Source organism: Hyperolius riggenbachi, chromosome 2 (genome assembly GCF_040937935.1).
Source record: "Hyperolius riggenbachi isolate aHypRig1 chromosome 2, aHypRig1.pri, whole genome shotgun sequence".
Classification (NCBI taxonomy): domain Eukaryota; kingdom Metazoa; phylum Chordata; class Amphibia; order Anura; family Hyperoliidae; genus Hyperolius; species Hyperolius riggenbachi.
In genome coordinates this window covers 39044970-39067209 of record NC_090647.1, presented here as the reverse complement: position 1 = coordinate 39067209, position 22240 = coordinate 39044970, and the positions used below count along the sequence as shown (strand labels likewise).

At 45.1% G+C, this 22240-nt stretch overlaps 1 protein-coding gene across 2 annotated transcripts in view; it reads left to right on the top strand.

Annotated features, from left to right (window-relative positions):
- The window catches only part of MYO7A (myosin VIIA), a 277532-nt gene that overhangs the window by 11719 nt on the left and 243573 nt on the right, over positions 1-22240 (top strand). Inside the window, exons 1-2 of one of the 2 annotated variants that reach the window (XM_068266666.1) lie at positions 14186-14200; positions 21772-21825. In XM_068266666.1, coding sequence (XP_068122767.1) covers positions 21808-21825 — 18 coding nt within the window. In that variant the 5' untranslated portion in view covers positions 14186-14200; positions 21772-21807. Of the gene's footprint in view, positions 1-14185; positions 14201-21771; positions 21826-22240 lie in introns of those variants that run through there. The other variant, XM_068266665.1, reaches the window with a different exon arrangement.

Below are 22240 nucleotides of genomic sequence, written 5' to 3'. Positions count from 1 at the left end.
TTATTGACTCAAGTATAAGTCTACCCAGCAACGTTAATAGTTGCACTTGGGGCTCAGGAGGGGTTTATGACTGCACCGCATACAATATTGCAGCCATTAACCCCTCCTGTCCCTTAAGTGTAGCCAATACCTCTCCTCCAGGTCCCCAAGTGCTGCAATTATTCACTCCCTTTTATGCAGCCCAGTATTTCCCCCCTGGCCCCTTCCCTTGGTAATTGTTGTGGCCAGGACTTTCAGACCCATGTTTTCTTGGTATTTCCTTTCCACAATGTATCACTTAGAACTGGATACATTGCTGCAAATGGGAATGTCACTAGTAGTACAAACATAACTCACTATGTTCAGTGTTGGCTGTGACTCGTGTATAAGTCGACCCCTATACTTTTATGAAGTGAATCATCTAAATTTCTAGACTTATACTCGAGTATATACAGTATCTATACAGGATGCAAAAAATACCAGTCACGTCGTCATTGGGAATGTATTTAAGAGCTTGAGAAGCTGTCAAAAAAATCAGAAATCCAAAAACCTGGCTGGCCATAGTTACTTCCTCCAGATTTATTCAACAAACAGGAATTTATGACTATGGGGATAAAATGTCCTCTATAGAGCAGCAGTTTTGAAGTTTCCTGTGCAAACCAAAAAAGTATAGTAGGCCATATCAGGTTTGAGTTAATGACTTGAGAACCACATCCTGGACAGAACTATACCAACAAAACCCACTCTATTTTCCCCCAAAACATGCATAAGATGGGCAAATGAACGTGGAAGGACATGAAAAATGCCTTCAAAGATATTTGGCAGAAGCAGTAGAGTGTAAAGCTTTTGGCTATGAAACCTTCATCATCCTGATTCAAAACTTCAAGATATTTGGACAACTAGTAATTCCAGCTGGTGCAATACAAAGCCACCACCACTGAAATAATTAAGAAGAAACTGATTCAGACTGGTGATGTGGCATTGGAGGTCGGGGGTTTTCATCTTTTATGGTGGTCTCTTGCCCTCACATTTAAAAATTCTGGAAGGAAAATAAGAATTTCCTTACTAGTTATCTAGAACTTACTTGACCATGCATGTCCTAGCAAACTTAATTGCACAGTCCTGAACCTGAAATAGTCAAAGGATTGGTATATGTTACAACTTTAACTGGAAGAAAACTAATTGTGGGGGAGAAATCCCAGAACGTCTTTAGGGCACTATAAAGTTTGCATTAGCAAAATATAAGTAGAGTAAAAATAACTGTAAAAAAAAGTAATCAGACTTGCAAAACTGACAGCAGAAACAGGTCACTGGTGATGTTAAGTCCAAAAAAGGTTTTACGAATCTATAACTTCAAAAAGAATGATAGCTGTCAATATAAAACCTTGGATGAATTGGGCAGAGGACTCAGTTGTACAAGACTGAACTAAAGCTGAGATATTAAATGTATGCTTTGTTTCTGTCTTTACCAAGGTAAAGCCTTCATCTTATAATACAGCTCTGTATTTTTCCCGGTATACCACATTCAACCTGAACTGCCAAACACAGGAAGGTGCTAAATAAATTCAAGCGAGTTAAGGCACCTGGCCCAAATGGCATCCATCCCCGGGTACTAAGGGAGTTGAGTTTGATTATTCCCAGGCCACTTTGTCTTATATTCTGTGCTTAGTTTTCACGTGAGTCACTTCCATATACCACAACTGGTGTACAGCTGATGTTTTTCCATTTATCCAAGAAGGCAAAAATCTGAGCAAGGAAACTACAGACCTGTAAGCATTACATTGGCTGGGTGTAAATTTGATGATATTCTAATGGGAGGGGCTATTCAAAATGATTAAGAACAAAACAATCTCATTTCACATCATCATTGTGAATTTACTAAAACAGTTCTTGTCTGACCAGCATGCTCAGATTTCATAAAGTGGTGAATGCAATGCTGGCACACTATTTTGGCAGTTAGACTGAACAACTGCCATTCAGGGAATGCTTTTGAAAACAAAGAATACCCTAAAATTCCCCCATGGGGAGATGGACTAGTCCAAAACCTATATCATATTTTAACTGCTTACTTTTTTGCATGGCGTGGTCCATTAAACATGAACACTGGCATTCCAGCGCAGGAGACTTGGGCGCCACCATAGACCGTAATAGGAATTACGGCTATAGTGGCGCACAGTGAGTAACTTCGGCGCCGTCAGAAGACAGAGTTGAAGTTACTTTTAAAACGCTTTAATTTGGCCGCCGAATTACATCATTTCCCACCATTCACGTCGATCTAGAGGGGGAATAGTAATTAATGTCGCCGGGAACTTGTGCAGCAGCAGGGTAAGCCATACCGGCTGTATCCTGCGCCCAAGTCTACGCTGTTAAAGAGAACCAGAGACGAAGCACCCTTGTGTATTTTACCATGTATATCAGTAAGAACATTAGAGAAACCACTTACCCTGCTCTCTGTTTCATCCTCACTGCTAAAAGTGTCTGTTATCAGCTGTGATAAAAATCCCGGACTGAGCATTCAGTCTGGCTTTGCAGGGAATAATTATAGCTGAGTCATTACAGCAGAGCCACAAGGGGGCAGGCTTGGGCTTGAAAAGACACCAGAGAAGACAGACTCAGCTATAATCATCCCGTAGCAAAGCTAGACTGAGTGCTCAGTCGGGGATTCTTATCAGAGGTGATAACAGTCAGATTAAACAGAGAACAATAAAACAGAGAGCAGATTAGGTGTTTACTGTCATGTTCCGACTGATTTATAAGGTAAAATACAAGAGGGTGCTTCATCTCTGGTTCACTTTAAGCATGCAAACAGATAAGATAGGAATAGTCCCCTTGTAATTCTATGGCTGAGATTGATGTGTTTGCTTTGATACACTACTATTTGTTTATGCTTAGCCGGTGATCTTGCTTTGTCTCCCCAGCTGTGGTCTGGCTGCCTCCAGCACAGTGATAGTGTTTCTGATAGGTCAATTGTCTTCTAATGGCTGGTAACCGCATCCCTGGCAGGTCACTTAATAACTGTAACATGAATGCAGTGAATGAGGTGTACTGTGTCACCCTCTGCCCTCCTGAACCAGCACAGCTCCTCCTATTCAATCATTTACAGCTATACTCCATCCCAGCCTACCTCAAAAGCTGCCGGCCGGGGAATACATCCCTTTGTAACTTCCAATCCAAAATCCGGGCTTTCCTCGCCATGGGCAGCACTGATTGGCTAGTTTTGTCTGCGTAGACCTTCTGTCTGTAGACTCTCTCTATGAAGCACTTGCTATGTGGCCTGCTGTTAATTCCTGTAGTATCATAGCTTCAGATAATCTGACTACATTTTTTAAAACAATAAATGTATCCTCCGGAGCCTCATTTGACAAAAAATGATAACATGTGGGCATGTTGTTTGGTGAGATATGAGATGTTATGTTCAGTGCCATGCTTATAGTTGGGCTTAATCTCTACTGTTAAATGGATGTAGATCTACGTCCTCTGGGACTTCATCTGAGCCTCAGGGACATTGATACAGGGATGCTAGTCTAGTTTAGGGGACCCAGCAGGAAACCGTTCTCCAGCCCTAGTCACGCCTCCACAACAGCCTTAGTTATGCCTCTATCACAGCCCTAGTCATGCCTCCACTACAGCCTTAGTCACATCTCCACCACAGCCCTAGTCACGCCTCCACTACAGCCTTAGGCCTGTTTCACCCTTGTGGAAAAAAATGGTCCTTTCGCAGATCCTAACGGAACGGATCCTAACGATGTGAACGGATCCAATGTTAACCTATGTATCCATTCACCATGGTCTGTTAGAACGGATCCGTTCCGCACAATCCACTGAACAGACTGCAAATTTGGTTCTGCAGCAATTTTTCTGGACCGCTGAGCCCAGTGGAAATGGAAGCTGAGCATTGAGGGCAATGAGAAAACGGAACGTTTCTTCACACTAGTTAAGAAACAGACTGTTCTAGCCAACAAAACCCACTTTGTGGGGGGGAGGGTCTGGGGGGCGGGGGGATATAGGGAAATGGAACAGAAGCAGCTGAACAGCAACAGAGTGAAAACTGATCTGATTGACCAGTAATCAGATCCGTTTTCACTGATCTATTTGCCACTTAACGCCAGTTTGAACCAGTCATACCTCCACCACAGCCCTAGTCACATCTCCACCACAGCCCTAGTCACACCTCCACCACAGCTCTAGTCACACCTCCACCACAGCCCTAGTCACGCCTCCACCACAGCCCTAACCACGCCTCCACCACAGCCCTAACCACGTCTCCAACCCAGCCCTAGTCACATCTCCATCACAGCCCTAACCACGTCTCCACCACAGCCCTAGTCACGTCTCCACCACAGCCCTAACCACGTCTCCACCACAGCCCTTGTCACATCTCCACCACAGCCTTAACCACGTCTCCACCACAGCCCTAGTCATGCCTCCACCACAGCCCTAGTCATGCCTCCACCTCAGCCCTAGTCATGCCTCCACCTCAGCCCTAGTCACACCTCCACCACAGCCCTAGTCACACCTCCACCACAGCCCTAACCACATCTTCACCAAAGCCTTAGTTACACCTCCACCACAGCCCTAGTCACACCTCCACCACAGCCCTAGCCACACCTCCACCACAGCCCTAGCCACACCTCCACCACAGCCCTAGTCACGACTCTCCCAAAGCCCTAGTCACGACTCTCCCAAAGCCCTGGTCACGACTCTCCCAAAGCCCTGGTCACGCCTCCACCACAGCCCTAGTCATGCCTCCACCACAGCCCTAGTCACACCTCCACCACAGCCCTAGTCACACCTCCACCACAGCCCTAGTCACACCTCCACCACAGCCCTAGCCACACCTCCACCACAGCCCTAGCCACACCTCCACCACAGCCCTAGCCACACCTCCACCACAGCCCTAATCACACCTCCACCACAGCCCTAACCACATCTTCACCAAAGCCTTAGTCACACCTCCACCACAGCCCTAGTCACACCTCCACCACAGCCCTAGTCCTGCCTCTACTACAACTTTACTCATGCATTCACAACAGTCCTAGTCATACTTCCACCACCAACCTAGTCTGAGAATTCTGAAGCTAGTGAGAATAATGCCTTGTCTTTGGGAGGAGAATTTAGCATAGCTAAACAGCCTAGGCTAAACACTACTGTGAGGGCAGTGCTATAAACCAATATACATAAATATATAGATATATAAGCAGTGTTTCTGATGCGGAAAACAGGAACATTACCATAAAAGTGGTAATCCTGAATAACTGACTGCATTCTACTATATGTCACTACAGTGCCTCTCCCTGATTTACATTCTGACATTTACCACATGGTGACATTTTTACTGCTGGCAGGTGATGTTAGTGGTAGGAGATGCTGCTTGCTTTTTTGGCAGCTGGAAAAAGCTGTTATTTGAATTTCCCACTATGCACCAAGGCTCCCACGATGTGATGTTAGGACCTCAGAGCTGTGAGGCACTGACATCACACTGTGGGAGGGGTTTCACCACAAAATCACCCATACAGAGCCCCCTGATGATCCGTTTGAGAAAAGGAAAAGATTTCTCATGGGAAAGGGGGAATCCGCTACCGATTGGGATGAAGTTCAATTCTCTTTAAGCTAACCATACACTACGCAACATTTTAATCAATTAGACTCTCAGTTCAAACAGGAAGCCAGGGGACTTCCCTTCAATGGGGACACCAACGGCAATAAAACTGTAAAACATCCTAACGCCAACTAAAATAAAAATAATTCCTGGAACTTGTATGTAAGGCACAACTATTGTGTAGGAATAAAGAGAAGGAAGTATAGCCTGCCTCCCTTACAGATATATACACTAAACATAGAAACCAGCTCTCCAGAAAACTGATAAAACCATTTACATTAAGCTGATAACTTTCGCGCGTCTATCCAGGGGAATGAGAGGGGCGGAGCCGGGAATTCACCTATTCCTAAGAGAGTTCACCTGATATTTACCTTCAGCCCTCCAGTATAAAGGAGAATAATGCAGCCAGATAAGTGACTTATTTTATGGTTACATCAGTCAGTTATACAGCAGTCACATACACAGGTGCTAGCAACGCCGCTATACTGCGCAGCTAGCAAATGCTGAAAAGTAGTGTCCTTGAAACAGTCTTGCAGAACATAAGCCAGGATAGGACAATGTATCGAATCCCTACCTCATTAAGGGCCGGTTCACACGGACGGCAGGCGGCGTCTACCGCCAAGCGTTCGCGACCCATCGGCTAAACGCTCCCATTCAAGTGAATGGGAGCGTTTAGCATTGCGCGGTTACCGTCGATTACCGTCGATAACATAAGCGCGGCGTTCCAATCCCGATTTAACGCGTCGTTTCGGCCGTCCCTAGAAGCCGCATGCAACGTCCAGGGACGGCTAGCCGGCGCGGCTTCATGTCCCCCTGCGGGGACGAGAAACGCCGATCGCGACGATCTCTGTACCGCCGCCACCGAACGGGACGTCACAGGACGACGCGACTTCCTGGCCGCCTCAACGCCGCCTGCCGTCCGTGTGAACCGGCCCTGCACTTAATGCCTAAAGGATTTGTTGGAACTTCATCATACTACTTACAACCTCTAATTGGCATGATCTAATTGTTTGGTTACACCCTGAATCCACCTGAAAACCTTTGGTATCAGAGCCTTTTGTCATGCTGCCTCTACCTTTTGGATATCCCTACCACTCTCAATCAAGACAGCTCCAACGCTAAGTGTATTTAAATCGAGACTAAGCGGACACCTGTTTAGTCTGGCACTTATGGGCATGTAGCTTTTTCCTCTGTAACATAATCTTCCCACCAATAATTACATATCTTAGATCTATCTATGCACTTTAATTCCCTATAGGCAGGGCCAGATTCACCATAAGGCAGTGTAGGCACGTGCCTACAGGCAGAAGAAACGCTTGTATGAAAAACGGAATCTCAGGTCAAGGATTACCTGTACACTGGCCGGTTCCTAGTCTCAGCTGGACTGCCAATACAGCTCGTATAGCATCAGAAGTAGAAAAGAGACGGCACACCACTGGCTCTGCAAATCTTGCTGTGTATTAGGCGAACAAAACACTACATGTTACGGATCATTGATCCTTCATCAGGTGTATAACAACAGTGAAATGTGTACAACCACATATATATACACAAACAGGTGTGAGCAGCCACACCCTTATCAGCTCCACCCCCAAATCATTTAACCCCTTAGTCCATAGTACATAGTTCCAACGAGATATTATCCCATTCATGTAAACAAACTGGTCATATGGCACTCCAATTTGGCTACCAATAAAACATCAATCTGGACTGACCGTACGTTCTGGCACTTCCCCTCAAGGACTGCCACAGAACAACCTGTGAAAAAACATGGGGTTATAGCTAATGCATATACCAATCAACAACATACCAAGCCTATAATCTAAAAGCATATCCTGTGCGGTACACATTGTAAAAAACATGTTTATAAAGGGCATATCATAACAAACTTGTCAAAAAAAACATTTTAGAGGCAATCTTTCATTCATACCCCTTGGGGTCACTACATCCAACTCATGGATCCACCTCGCTTCACGTTGTTTTAACAATTTCTCCTGGTTTCCCCCTCTTTTGGATAAGGCTACAGCCTCCAACACACACCACCTTAATTGTGCGGCATTATGGCCCGCTGCAAAGAAGTGCCTGGCCACTGAGGTGTCCTAACTTTTTCGTTCACCCTCAGCGTATCTAGTAATGGCCCTTTTGTGTTCTTGTATGCGGGTCCTAACTGTTCTGGTGGTTTCTCCCACATACATGAGTCCACACGGGCACTTTAGCCCGTATACCACCCATGTAGTGGAGCAATAGTGCCTACCTTTAATGCGGACTTCTCGACCTGTGTGTGGGTATCCAATTTTTTCCCCTTTAATGATACCACTACATACATTGCAATTAAGGCATGGGTAGGTCCCCGCCCTCCCTGTGGTTATGTTTACATCATTAGGGGAAGTGTCAGTGCGTCTTACCCTGTCATATACAGTCCTGCCTCTTCTTATAGAGAAAAGAGGCTCCTCTCTGAACAATGACCCTAATTCCCTGTCGTTTCTCAACATTGGCCAGAACCTCCTTACAGTTTTCTTAAAGCGGTTTAACACCCAGCATTACAACTTTGCTTTAAAAGATTGCTTACAGCTTACAAACTATTATGCCAGATTTTTTTTTAAGCAGAAATTCACTGAATGGGTTAGGCTGCGTCCACACTAGGTCCGGAAACGTATCCGTGGCTGCGTTTTTCAAACCTGATGAAAAACGGAGTCCCGGATACTAATGTTTAAAATAGCAGCCATCCTCACCCAAGTAAAAAACGGATCCGTCTGCGTTTGCGGGGACCCGTTTTCAAAACCTGAACGGAAGGTCCGGATCTGCTGCATTTTCACGCAACGGATCAGGACCACGGATACACGCAGGGGTAGTGAAAGCAATGAGAAAACGCATCTCCAGCTCCACAGGCAAAAAACGGATGTGAAAACGGATAGCCTGAGCTTTATGATTGGCCCAAAAAATCCTCCCACTCCTTCCTAATGATAGAGACGTTTTCTGTCAGGGAAAAACCTGAACGGAAACTGATACAAAACTGATGCAAAACTGATGCACTTTCATCAGTTTGCAGTATGGTGGGTACTTCCCCTGATCCGGACTGCAGTGTCCGTCCTGCAACCGGGTCTAGTGTGGACCCAGCCTTAAAGAGACTCCGTAACAAAAATTGCATCCTGTTTTTTATCATCCTACAAGTTCCAAAAGCTATTCTAATGTGTTCTGGCTTACTGCAGCACTTTGTACTATCACAGTCTCTGTAATAAATCAACTTATCTCTCTCTTGTCAGACTTGTCAGGCCTGTGTCTGGAAGGCTGCCAAGTTCTTCAGTGTTGTGGTTCTGCTATGAACTCTCCCTTCCAGGCCCCTCTATGCACACTGCCTGTGTGTTATTTAGATTAGAGCAGCTTCTCTCTGCTCTATTATCTTTTACAAGCTGGATAAATCGTCCTCTGAGCTGGCTGGGCTTTCACATAGTGAGGAATTACAGACAAGGGCAAAGCTGTTTGCAGGAAGAAACAAGCAACCTGAAACTTAAGTGCATGAGAGATGCAGGGGGAAAGAAACACACAAATGATCTCTTGAGATTCAAAAGGAAGGCTGTATATACAGCCTGCTTGTGTATGGATGTATTTTCTATGTGTGGACATACTGTACATCAACCTACTTCCTGTTTTGGTGGCCATTTTGTTTGTTTATAAACAAACTTTTTAAAACTGTTTTTAATCACTTTTAACCACTTCTAGATACCGGGTGGTTTTGCTGATCGGTGCTGCGTGGGCTCTCCAGCCCGCAGCACCGATCAGCTAGCAGCCAGGCCGATCAGACTTCCCCCCCTTTTTTCCCCACTAGGGGGATGTCCTGCTGGGGGGGTCTGATCGCCGCCGGCTGCTTGCGCTTGCGGGGGGGGGGGCTCTCTTCAAAGCCCCCCTCCGCAGCGCTTCCTGGCCGCCTTCCCCTTCCCTCCCTCTACCTCCCCCTGTGAGCGGCGCAGGACGGAATTCCGTCCTGCGCCTGATGGGATAGGCTTCAGCCTATCAGGTGCCGGCGGTCCCCGGCCAATCAGAGGCCGGGGATCGCCGATCTCCGCCACGGCGCTGCTGCGCAGCAGCGCCGTATACATGTAAACACCGGGGAAGATCTTCCCCGTGTGTTTACATTTACCCTGCGAGCCACGATCGGCGGCTCGCAGGGTGTTCACGGAGACACCCTCCGTGAACTGACATGGAACGGCCGCTCATACGAGCGGCCGTTTCCATGCAATCCACTTCAGGATTCAGGGGCGTAGTTAAGCGTACGCCGAATCCTAAAGTGGTTAATGCGGCGGGGAGCGGCGAAATTGTGACAGAGGGTAATAGATGTCCCCTAACGCACTGGTATCTTTACTTTTGTGTGATTTTAACAATACAGATTCTCTTTAAACATGACATTTTAGTGTTGGATCCAACTAGGAATCCACATCCGTTCTTATCTTTTAGTTACAAATGTATATTTATTTGGAATACAAATAGACCTTTGAAAAGCCTGCCGGGGAAGCCCTCTTTGTTCTCTCAGAGCAGTTTGTTTGTTACATTGTAGATAGATACATTTGTAACTAAACAAGCAAGCACGGAGGAGTATTTCTAGCTAAATGCAGCACTAAAATGTCATGTTTAATCCATTCAGTGAATTTCTGCTAAAAAAAAAATCTGGCATAATAGTTTATAAGCTGTAAGCAATCTTTTAAAGCAAAGTTGAAATGCTGGGTGTTAGACCACTTTAATCAACTCCGTGTTTTTACCCAAATTCATGACAAAAGGGACCCCTTTCTGCTGTTTGGTATAGGCATTGCTTGTTAGCAAAGTGGACCTACTTAGTGCCCTCACTTCATTATTGACCGTTACAAGGTGGTGTGAGTTGTAACCTTTCAGTGCAAACTTGGCGGTCAACTCTTGACCAGCCTTCAAATAGTCCTCGTCTCTGGTGCAGATACGTCTGGCCCTGAGGAACTGCCCCCTTGGTATGGCTTTAACCACATGTGTGGGGTGATGGCTGTCAGAACGCAATAGATTGTTGCGGTCTGTGGGCTTCCGAAACAACTTAGTAACAAACCGACGATTGGAAATACTCAGAGACACATCCAAGAAATTTATAGTGTCCCTAGACAACTCAAGCGAAAACTTGATCGTCGGATGCATCGCATTAGCCTTGTTAACCATCTCATGGAGCAGTTCCTCAGGGCCCCTCCATAGGAGTAATATATCATCGACAAAACGAAAATATTGATATATATATCCATTAAATTTTGGATTGCACAAGAACATAGTGCGCTCCAATGATTCAACGAATATATTAGCAATAGAGGGAGCAGCCGGGGATCCCATGCTTGCCCCTTGGCGTTGTATGTAAAAACAGGCACCTGATGATGGAGGGTCAGCTCACTCCCTTTCCCAAGTGTCTCGCTCTTGCCTTACCGATGCTGAGTACTGAGTGAAATGTGAATGAGAGGTTACTCACCCGAGTCTCTGCAGTCCACTGATGAGATCTCCCTTCAGTCAGGGGCTCCTCTAGCTACCTAATACTGAGGATAGATATGGCTACATAATGCTAAGAGACCTCTTTAGCTACCTAGACTGGGCAAGGGAAGTAATGGAGAAGTGACAGCTGGGCCAGGCAGCACACTTGCAGTGCGGTTCCGTGGGGGTTTGTAGGCTCATGGTGGGCGGAGTCTAAGGTGCCAGGATGTCTGTGCCTATAGGTTCCTGTAACTCCGGGCCTCCCTAAGGGGGCGAAGTGCTTTACAAATGTTATTATTGTTATTAATCATATCCTCTGTTATGCTGGGAATACACGGTGTGTTTTTTGCTAAGAATCGTTCCGATAGATGCTTTCGATGATAAAATTCCGACATGTCCGATGTTCCGCTCGATTCTTTTCTGCTCGATTTCTCATAGAAGTGAAAGTAAAAAAGATAAGAAAAACAACTTGAAGATAAGAGAAATGAGCAGAAAATTGAATGGCTAATAGATCGTGCGTTGAATTGAACGCGCAAAACGTAACGTGTATTCCCAGTCCTCTGTTTCACTCATTTTATTGTTCTTTGGAACTTGGTGAACTTCATTCAAATACTTAAAGTAAAAAGAAAATGTAAGCTGCTATGATTTCAGTATGCTGTTTGTCTATCTCTTGTGCCCATCCTCTGCCTTTCTCACTGTCATCCCCACCTTAAAGTGAACCTGAACTCAGTACTTCCTCTCTGCTCTAAAAGATAAGCAACATCATAATAACCTTTAAAGAAAAACATTTCTTTGTTACAACTTTACAACTGATACTAATCCTGCAATATATCAGCATAATGTCTAATTCCTGCTTTAATGGAAGCAAACATAGGGTTAACATCCTTTGTTCACAAATTAGCTGCTCTGCCAAGGCAGCCAGCTGACTAAGCTGAGAAATCAAATTACATTGGTGATTTGTTACAGATGAGGGGGAATTAGACAGGCGAATCTCTCTAAATACATACAAGGTGCATGTTTCTATGTTTTCCTTCTGTCCTGTGCAAGAGTTCAGGTCCACTTTAAGAAAGTGTTTTTTACACCAACTTTCTGTTAATCTACCTGGGTATACAGCAATGAATTCCCTTTTCAGTAGATAGGTCAGGACTGTTCTCATGCTCCCTCTGATGCTGATCTGACAGAGGGAGTGCCTGCCAAAAGCTTATCCCGTAACTATTTTTATTAGCACGACTAGCAGTGTCACCTATAAAACAAAACCTTGTTTGATGCTAAGATACATGTAACAGGGCTGTAGTCATCTCATTTATGACCTGGATAAAAGAGAATTATTATTGGTATTAAACTGCATGTATAAAGTGCTAACATATTATGCAGCACAGTCAGGGGCATAGCAATAGGGGTTGCAGAGGTTGCGACCACATCGGGGCCCTTGGACCAGAGGGGCCCCTCGGGGCTCTCCCTCAACTGCAGTATTAGCTCTCTATTGGTCCTGTGCTGGTAACAATCACTTCTATACATACTTTTAATAGTAGTAATCACTAACAAACTGTCCCCCATCTCTTCTTGTACCTCTTGACACTGTTGTTCCCATTGGCAGGTTTTGGTGCACGCGTATCAATTGTTATGTAGAGAGTGCTTGGGGGGCCCCAATGTAAAACTTGCATCGAGGCCGACAGCTCCTTAGCTACACCACTGAGCACGGTACAATAGATAGATATGGGAAACAGGGCTGTGGAGTCGGTACAAAAATCTTCCAACTCCGACTCCTTGGTTTATGAAACCACGACTCCGACTCCAACTCCGACTCCGGGTACCCAAAATGGCTCCGACTCCTCGACTCCGACTCCTTAGTCTAATACTTAACAGGGCTGTGGATTTTGTACAAAAATCATCCGACTCAGACTCCTCAGTTTACGAAACCACGACTCCAACTCTGACTCCGGGTGCCCAAAATTGCCCCGACTCCTCGATTCCGACTCCAACTCCGACTCCACAGCCCTGATGGGAAACATCATTATTATTGATATAAGCGTCAGCATCTTCCGTATAACAATACAAGACATTGATACAAGATAAAGACAATGGTGGATTACCGCTGATGCAGTGAACAAATCAACTACCGAATTTTTTGTCTTTTAAGATGCACCAAAGACTATTTTCTACGCAAACACGTACTCGTTTTCGTTATCACGAAATATGCATATATTTTTTTTAATCGTTCCAAAAATCGCAGGGACTTTTTTCCCACACTTTTGGGGGAGATAAAGTGTGTCTTATAAGGCGAAAAATGTGGTACATAGGGGTGGGAGGTATGGACACACATTACACAGCATTGTGAGAAATAAGGGGAAGAGCCCTGGCCAAAGGTCCTTACAGTCTAAAGGTATAAGGCCTCTTGCACACTGCATGCATTTTCGATTCTGATTCTGCTTTTTAATCGTTTTTTTACCTCCGATTCCGATTTTTAATCTTTACTGCATGCTGCGTTTTTTGATCCGTTTTTCTGTTGAATGTATTCAGGGAAAATCGGAATTGAAAATCGGAATCAGAAAACTGATTTGCAGTGTGCAGGGAGCCTAAGGAATATGTCAATAGGTGAAGGGAAGCTGTGTGTGATGGTAAAATGGTGGTCGGTGGCCAAAGTGTACTAAGTAGGCGAGTGTGTTTGCCTGAAGAGGTAAGTTTTTAAATTGCGCCTAAAAAGTATAAGTGTGTTGAAGGAGGGAGTTCCAGAGGATGAAAAAGGATCAAGAGAAGTCTTGTAGGCGGGAGTAATAAGAGGTGACTAGAGAGGAAGACAGGAGAATATTGTTAGTAGAGCGGTGATTGCATATAGGATGGTATCTGGAATGACACAATGTTACACAGGGACATTACAGTGTTAAACAATGGTGTACTAAATAGTGATGTAACAATGTAGGAATAAATATAGCAGACGAGTCACTGAGTCAATATGGTGGGGGAGAAGAGCACACAAGAAGGAAGGCTTGCCAAAGAGGCTTACAATCTAAGGGGTGGAGTAGAGGGACACATAAGGGGAGGTGGGGTGTATATCCAAGGGAGGGGGTGGAGCTATGAAAATGGCTGGTAAGCAATCGTGATAGAGTCTTTCAGGTCAGCTTGATTGAGTTGAAGGTAGCGGCAAGCCTGATGGTGAGAGGAAGAGAGCCTCACAAGTGAGCGAGTGTGAGGGGTGAATAACCATAGAGAACCTTCATAGACCTCTCTGTACACCTGGAACCACACCAGTGACCCTACTATAGGAGCAGGAAGATGGGGAAGACTCTTTATTATTATTATTTAGTACCTATATAGCGCCGACATCTTCCGCAGCGCTGTACAGAGTATATTGTCTTGTCACTTAACTGTCCCTCAGAGGGGCTCACAATCTAATCCCTGCCATAGTCATATGTATGTATTGTAGTCTAGGGCCAATTTCGGGGAAAGACAACTGACTTATCTGTGTGTTTTTGGGATGTGGGAAGAACCGTAGTGCCTGGAGGAAACCCACACAGACATGGGGAGAACATACAAACTCCTTGCTGATAGTGTTCTGACTGGAATTCGAACCCAGCGCTGCAAGGCAATAGTGCTGCTAACCACTGTGCTGCCCATTCTTAGCAGGATCCAGAGAATCACCATAGTTGCACATAGTTTAGGCTTGCTAAACCGCCGAGGCTGGCAGCTGCTGCTTGTAGCTGGTCTGTGGCGGTGCTCCTCTGTAGGCAGGATTAGGAAGCATTGTGATCCCGGGTCATGCTGGGCTGATCAGGCTCATTAGGGTCCTATTCATACATGTCAAGCATGCAATGCCATGAAATGTTCATGAGGTGTCACTTTCTGACAGCCACGCGGAATAGCGGCCGCCGCCATCAGTAGTGAAACCGTATCCCGCAACAACAAAGCTCTCCATTCTCTGCACTGCGGCCCGGCCGGACGGAGGCTCCACCCAACTACCAATTCCCCAATGACATATTCATAAGCCTCAGGGAGCTAAAAACAGGCTGCAAGGGAGCTCATCAGAGCCGGGATAACACAAAGGCCTCACCTGCTCTGTGATGGGCTCTCCTACTGCCCAGTCCCTACGGAGATGAGTTATACCAAAGGAAACATAGTACAACAATAACATTTGTAAGGTGTTTGTCTCCCATTGGATTCCAGATACAGTAAACTCCTGTTATCCAGAACACAGGCATCTGGCAGTCTCACCTAACCGGCATGCCAGGGGCTAGGGAGGATGGGGGCGGAACCAGAGTCAGAGAGATCATCCACAAGGCAAACCTAGGCAGTTGTCTAGGACCTAGAAAGAGTCTAGGGGTCTGGTGGATGCTAGCCCACTTTTGTTGTGTGAATACTTCATCCTACTACGAATTACTGAATCTGAGGGAGCCTAAGCGCTTTGAGTCCTATTGGAGAAAAGCGCTATAGAAATGTTATTGTATTGTATTAGTCCCCACCAAGTACTATTAAAAAAAAAAAAAAAGTGATCATTATTATTTAGTATTTATATAGCGCTGGTATCTTCCACAGCACTGTACAGAGTATGTGCTTAACTGTCCCAAAGGGGCTCACAATCTAGTCCCTACCATAATCAGATGTCTATGTATGTATTATAGTCTAGGACCAATTTTTAGGGGGAAGCCTATCAACTTATCTGTATGTTTTTGGGATGTGGGAGGAAACCGTAGTGCCTGGAGGAAACTCACGCAGATATGGGGCGAACATACAAACTCCTTGCAGATGGTGCCCTGGCTGGAATATGAACTGGTCACCCAGCACTGCAAGGCGAGGGTGCTAACCACTACGCCACTGTGCAGCATCTGCTATCTTGCCTAGGGCCCCATCTAATCTTAATCCTTTTCTGGGTGGAATGCAGGGCAGGGCCGAGGCAGAGGTGAGAGAGGCTCCAGCCTCAGGGTGCACAGTTCACTCAGCTATTATTCCCTATTGTGTTTGAAGCAGAGAGAAATAATGAAAGGGGATACATGGCAGTGCCTGCAAGCCAGATAACTGGAGATGAAGGTGTTGGAAACCCTGGGGCGCCTCTTAGTCTAATAGCAATCAGTATATGACGGCTGGGGTGGGAGGGATGGAGGGGCGCACTTTGATGTCTGTCTTGGGTGCGGCAGGGCCTTGTCCCGGCTCTGGTGGAACGTTAACCTTTTGCAAAGCTTTGCGCAGCAAGAATCATCTTACCGGACCTCCAGGCGCTGCCTTTAGCACTTCCTGCAGCTCCCTGCAGCTTTCCCACGTCCATGGACTGCTCCCGGCGTGTCACCTGACCTGCATTGAGGCACATGCACGCTTTGGGATTCATACATGGAGGACACAGGAAAGCTGCTGGGAGCTGCAGGAAGTGTGGAAGACGGCACCCGGAGGTTTGGTAAGTCGTTTCTGCTACGCACTGCTCTGCACGGGGGAAGGTTAGTGTTATTTTAGCGCCAGTTGCTTGACTTCTCAAGCAACTGGCAGGATCACATGTCCGACATCAGCCAATCTCCACCTGTGCCGGATAATAGGGATTCTACTGTACAAAATAGGACTCAGACCAGTAACTAGTAGCAGGGTGGAATGTGCTGCTAAGGCAGGGAAACACGCTTGCTAGAGTCGTGCACATTTTGCTGCACACAGAGAAATGCACAGGACCGCACTGGCCATTAAACTCAATGGATTCACTCAGAAATGCACATTGTTACCTTTCGTTTGTTACATAGTTATTTTGGTTGAAAAAAGACATACGTCCATCGAGTTCAACCAGTACAAAGTACAACTCCAGCCCGTCCCCCACATACCCCTGTTGATCCAGAGGAAGGCGAAAAACACCCTTACAAGGCATGGTCCAATTAGCCCCAAAAGGGAAAAATTCCTTCCTGACTCCAGATGGCAATCAGATAAAATCCCTGGATCAACATCATTAGGCATAACCTAGTAATTGTAGCCATGGATGTCTTGTGTTTTGCATTTGTGTTTTTCTGCACCTTTTTTTTCTGCAAAAAATCACGGAATAGTTATGAAAATCCGAGGCAGGAAAACACAATAGCAAACGCGATCACACTATGTCAGAGACCCGGGAATCGTGGGGTAAAAATGGACCTGCAAGTGTTTGAATAGTTGGCTTTTCAATCGGGATAGAGCTGTTTTGATTGAGTGTGGTAAGGCATTCCAAAGGTAAGGGGTAGCATGACATATAGCTCTGGCAACAAAGGTTTTTAGGTGGACAGGTTATTTAACCTCCCTGGCGTTCAATTGTTGCGGACTGTTTTCGTCCGCGAGAGGGCTATTTTTTTTTTAAAACTTGTTTTAAATCATGTAGCTAGCACTAGGTTAGCTACATGTGTCGCAAGATCGCCCCGGTGCTGTGTCCCGCCCCCGATCGCCGCCGGCTATATTTACCGCTCCGGGATCCCGCGAGAGCCGTAACTTCTCCATTCAGTTTCGGTCGTCGCTATGGCGATGATCGGACATGATGTCTGACGTCATGCGCAGTCCTGATCCTCACCATAACGACGCCTGATGGTGATGGAAGAGGCTGTGCCAGCGCGGGTTCCCGGGGGGGGGGGGTATGTATAACGCCGCCGATTGGGGGGGGGGGTAGCGGCTGCAATCGGACAACACATGTAGCTAGCAAAGTGCTAGCTAGATGATGTACGCGGGTGTACTCTTCCCTTTTCAGGGACGTAGATACTCATCTGTGTGTTTCTAACGATGGGTGTGCGCACACCCGCACTCGCCCCAGTAACTGGCAGTTACAGGACAGATTGGTGAATGGGAACATGTTCCCATCCACCAGTCTAATGCTACGTACACTCATGCGACAACGATCGTTCGTTGGGAACGACGAATGAACTTTTAATTGATGAAAGAACGACCTAAAGGTGCGTACACACATGCGACTATAGTCGTTTGTAACGATCGTTCCCCGATCTTTACCAACGACGATCGTTACAAAAAACGAACCACCGACTATTAAGGTAAACGACGAACGAGCCAAATCGCTACAAAAAAAAGTTCTGTCTCGGCGGATTTTAACCAACGACGATCGTTTGCAAAAGTAGTACATCGTTGGAAACGGTCGTTCGTACTAGGCTTGACATGCGCATTTCACTATTTCTCCATGAAACTTCTCATTTTTATGCGCAGGCGCAACAGTTGCTTTACGTGATGTAACGTTCGTTCTAACGATCAGATCGTTACACACCTTTAAAACTAACTTTACTTAGGTCGTTCTTTCATCAATTAAAAGTTCGTTCATCGTCCTCAACGAACGATCGTTGTCGCATGTGTGTACGTAGCATTAGTAAAGATAGTTTTAAAAGGTGTGTAACGATCTGATCGTTAGAACGAACGTTACATCACGTAAAGCAACTATTGCGCCTGCGCATAAAAATGAGACGTTTCACAGAGAAATAGTGAAATGCGCATTTCAAGCCTAGTACGAACGACCGTTTCCAACGATGTACTACTTTTGCAAACGATCGTCGTTGGTTAAAATCCGCCAAGACATAACTTTCTTTTGTAGCGATTTGGCTCGTTCGTCGTTTGCCTTAATAGTCGGTGGTTCGTTTTTTGTAACGATCGTCGTTGGTAAAGATCGGGGAACGATCGTTACAAACGACTATAGTCGCATGTGTGTACGCACCTTTAGTGTCAGATAAATGAATGATCTCTGCTGTAACAAACAGCAAGTATAGAAAGCTGTGATTCAGTTTTCTATACTTGATGCCACCATCTAGTGGACAAATAAATTAGTGCACTTCACAATTATTTTTATCCACAAAAAAAAAAAGCCAACACATATAATAAGAACCCTATTAACCCCTTTCTGCCCCCATAGTTACTATAAGAAAAAAAATAAACTTGTAAGAGAAAAAAAAGCCAAAGTGACAGAATGCGTACATTATTACGTTAGGGGCTATGTATGCCATGAGGGTATATTACCGGTTTTTGCAAATAAGGGATTGTAATAAAAAAGTAATATGGAAAATGGAAAAAAAAAAACCTTTATTTGCATACAAAATATTGTTGCCATACATTGTACTTGGGACATAATTTAAATGTTGTAAAAACTGGGACAAATGGGCCAATAAAAGGTGTGGGTTTTAATTACAGTAGCACGTCTTATTTTAAAATGGCTGAAAACTGAGAAAAAAATATTTATTTCCCTTATAATGCATACATAATAAAATAATTCTTAGGAAATGGTACCACCCAAAGACAGTCTAATTGGTAGAAAAAAAACAAGATATAGATGATTTTGTTGTGATAAGTAGTAATAAGGTTATTGGTGAATGAATGGGAGGAGCGCTGAAATGTAGTCCTTAAGGGGAAAACCCATTAGTGTTGAAGGGGTTAAGGTCTTGCCTTGTTTCATGGCAGTGGTCGTAAGACCCCCTTCTGTTATCAGTCAGAAAAGCAAGATAAGTGGGTCGTTTATGCAAACACTGCACAGGAAAGGAAGTGTGGGCAAGGCAGCCAATCAGATTTCAGATGTCATTTTCCATTTGCAGGCTCAGGTGTAAAGCTGGCCATACACTATACAATTTTTTTTCCCATTTGGTTAGAGAAAAAAGTCTAATTAGACAAAAATTGTGTTTTCCATCGGCACCCGATAGTCTAACGAACGACGTGTAATCAGGAATGTTGGTCAATCGGCGGTGCATTTGTGCAATGTATGGCCAGCTTTAGTTGGAAGTTGTCTTTGCCCCGCCCTCTCATGTAAGCCTTTTGATTGGCCAAGATGTTCTGGGCCTGGCCAATCAGTAGCTCAGCTGAGGACAATGTGGCCAACCAGCCACTCTGAAGGCCAGCCCATTCCTAGGGCTAGGGTGGTATATACAGAGCTATTGGGCTTGCAGCAGTTCACATTGCAGCCGTTGTAGTGCGCAGGAAATGTGATGGCAGTCCTGTTCCCATCCCCCAGTATCTGTTGGACACGCTTTGGAATGGATGCATTTTATTTCAAAATAAAGACAAAGAATAAAATATGTTTGGGTATTGACCCTTTCCAATCTCATGCAGGACATTTTCCTCCACAGGATTTAGTCTAACATAGGAAAACCTTACAACGTCAGTCGTCAGACCCTTTAGATCAAGGAATTAGACTCAGTCTGACACTTTGATCACCGCTGCCCCATCTCCCGCTGCTGTGTAATATAAATCCATTCTGGCACGGCGTCACCCTATGAGGCAAGGATGGGCTTTCGAGTAGTTTACTACTCAAATTCGGAATTCAGATGAAGTCTGATGACTTCAGCTGTGAACACAGGCAACGGGGCGTTAACTTACCCAGAAGTCTTCGGAATATCTGTGTACCTTTATGCATCATTGGCGTAATGAAAGCCGCGCTCCAAGACTCACTACCATGCTTCCTCCTTCCGGCTTGAAAGAGGAAGCACGATAGTGAGTCATGGAACGCGGCTTTCAGTACGCCTATGACGTGTAATGGAACGCCAACATCCCGAAGACTTCTGGGTAAGTTCACTCCCTGCTGCCTATGGTCACACGTGAAGTCGTTAGACTTCATTTGAATTCCGTAGTAAACACTTTGAGCTTCTCCAGCACTATGGAGGCGTCAGGAAGGGTATTTGTGTGTGTGTGTGGGGGGGGGGGGGGGAGGGGGGGAGTGGTTAGGGTTAGGCATCAGGTAGGAAGTTTGTGCAGGACGGACCTAATCAGTCGCTCTCAGTTATAACTGAAAGGACAACTGATTTTCAAAGTAATGCCCATGTTTCCCAGTGGCACAGTTCACACTATACGCGTTTTAACTGAAAGATTTTTCACAATGCACTGCTATGGAGAAAAAAAAACATGTACCAACTGATTAAAGGGAATATAAACTGAGAAGGTTATGAATTTTTCCTTTTGAAATAATACCGGTTGCCTGACTCTCCTGCTGATCCTGTGTCTCCAGTACTTTCAGCCACAGCCCCTGAACAAGCATACAGATCAGGTGCTCTGACTGAAGTCAGACTGGATTAGTTGCATGCTTGTTTCAGGGTTGTGATTCAGCCACTACTGCAGCCAAAGAGATCAGCAGGACTGCCAGGCAATTGGTATTGTTTAAAAGGAAACATCCTTATCCCTCTCAGTTTAGGTTTCCTTTAAGTGTAAAGGGGGGAGGGTTTTGTGAGAGAATAGGGGTAGGTTTAGCTATAGTAAAATATCAGTAATAATTACCGATATTCTACGATCGCAAATGAACACATAAAATAGTAGAATACTGGTAAGTATACCGATATTCTTATATCGGCAGCTTTCCTGCGCCCAGTTTTCCCAGATGCCCGTTATCCACATACGCATAAAAATGAACCAAGAGCACTTCGGTTTTTTTTCCCAAGAAGAGACCTTTCCCTTTAATTGCGTAATTTTCGGATGAATTTCGATGTTCTAGGATTCCCCCGTAAACGAGCTGGATTTATGGCGAACGTTTCCTGACATCCGTGACACAGACTCATCAGCAATTCCAACAGATGGAAATGAGCTGACCTCCTTCCCCCAGTGTCTTAAAGGGCGAGTGGCATGTCCAATTTATCAGTGACAATTTAAATGTCTTTTCATTAACAGATTAGCAGTGAGGCAGCAGCGAGGTGGCGGTAATGTCATTACTGATAGACTGTAGCCAACACCATATGTGACCAGTGTGATGGCTGCAGAGTTCAGTGTAATGTCATCGAGAATCGTTCCTTGCTCTGTAATAACAATATGTATCTTCTCTCTTTCCCCAGACAGCGCTACTTGATGTCTCTGGATGAAGCCACAAGATGGTCATTCTGCGGCAGGTACCCTGTTCATATCTCTTGTAGTCTATGTTTTCAAGAATACACTATGAGCTATATACACTAAATCTATGATAAGAATAGTATATTTTGCCTTCTTAAAACAAACCTGAAGCATTTTTAAAGGATACCCAAGGTGACATGATGAGATAGACATGGGTATGTACAGTGCCTAGCACAAAAATAACTAGGCTGTGTTCCTTTTTTTCTTTCTCTGCCTGAAAGAGTTAAACATCAGGTATGTAAGTGGCTGACTCAGTCCTGACTCAGACAGGAAGTGACTACAGTGTGACCCTCACTGAAAAGAAATTCCAACCATAAAACACTTTCCTAGCAGAAAATGGCTTCTGAGAGCAGGAAAGACATAAAAAGGATCAATAGTCCATAGATTTTAGCGCCGGCATACTTCAATGAATGT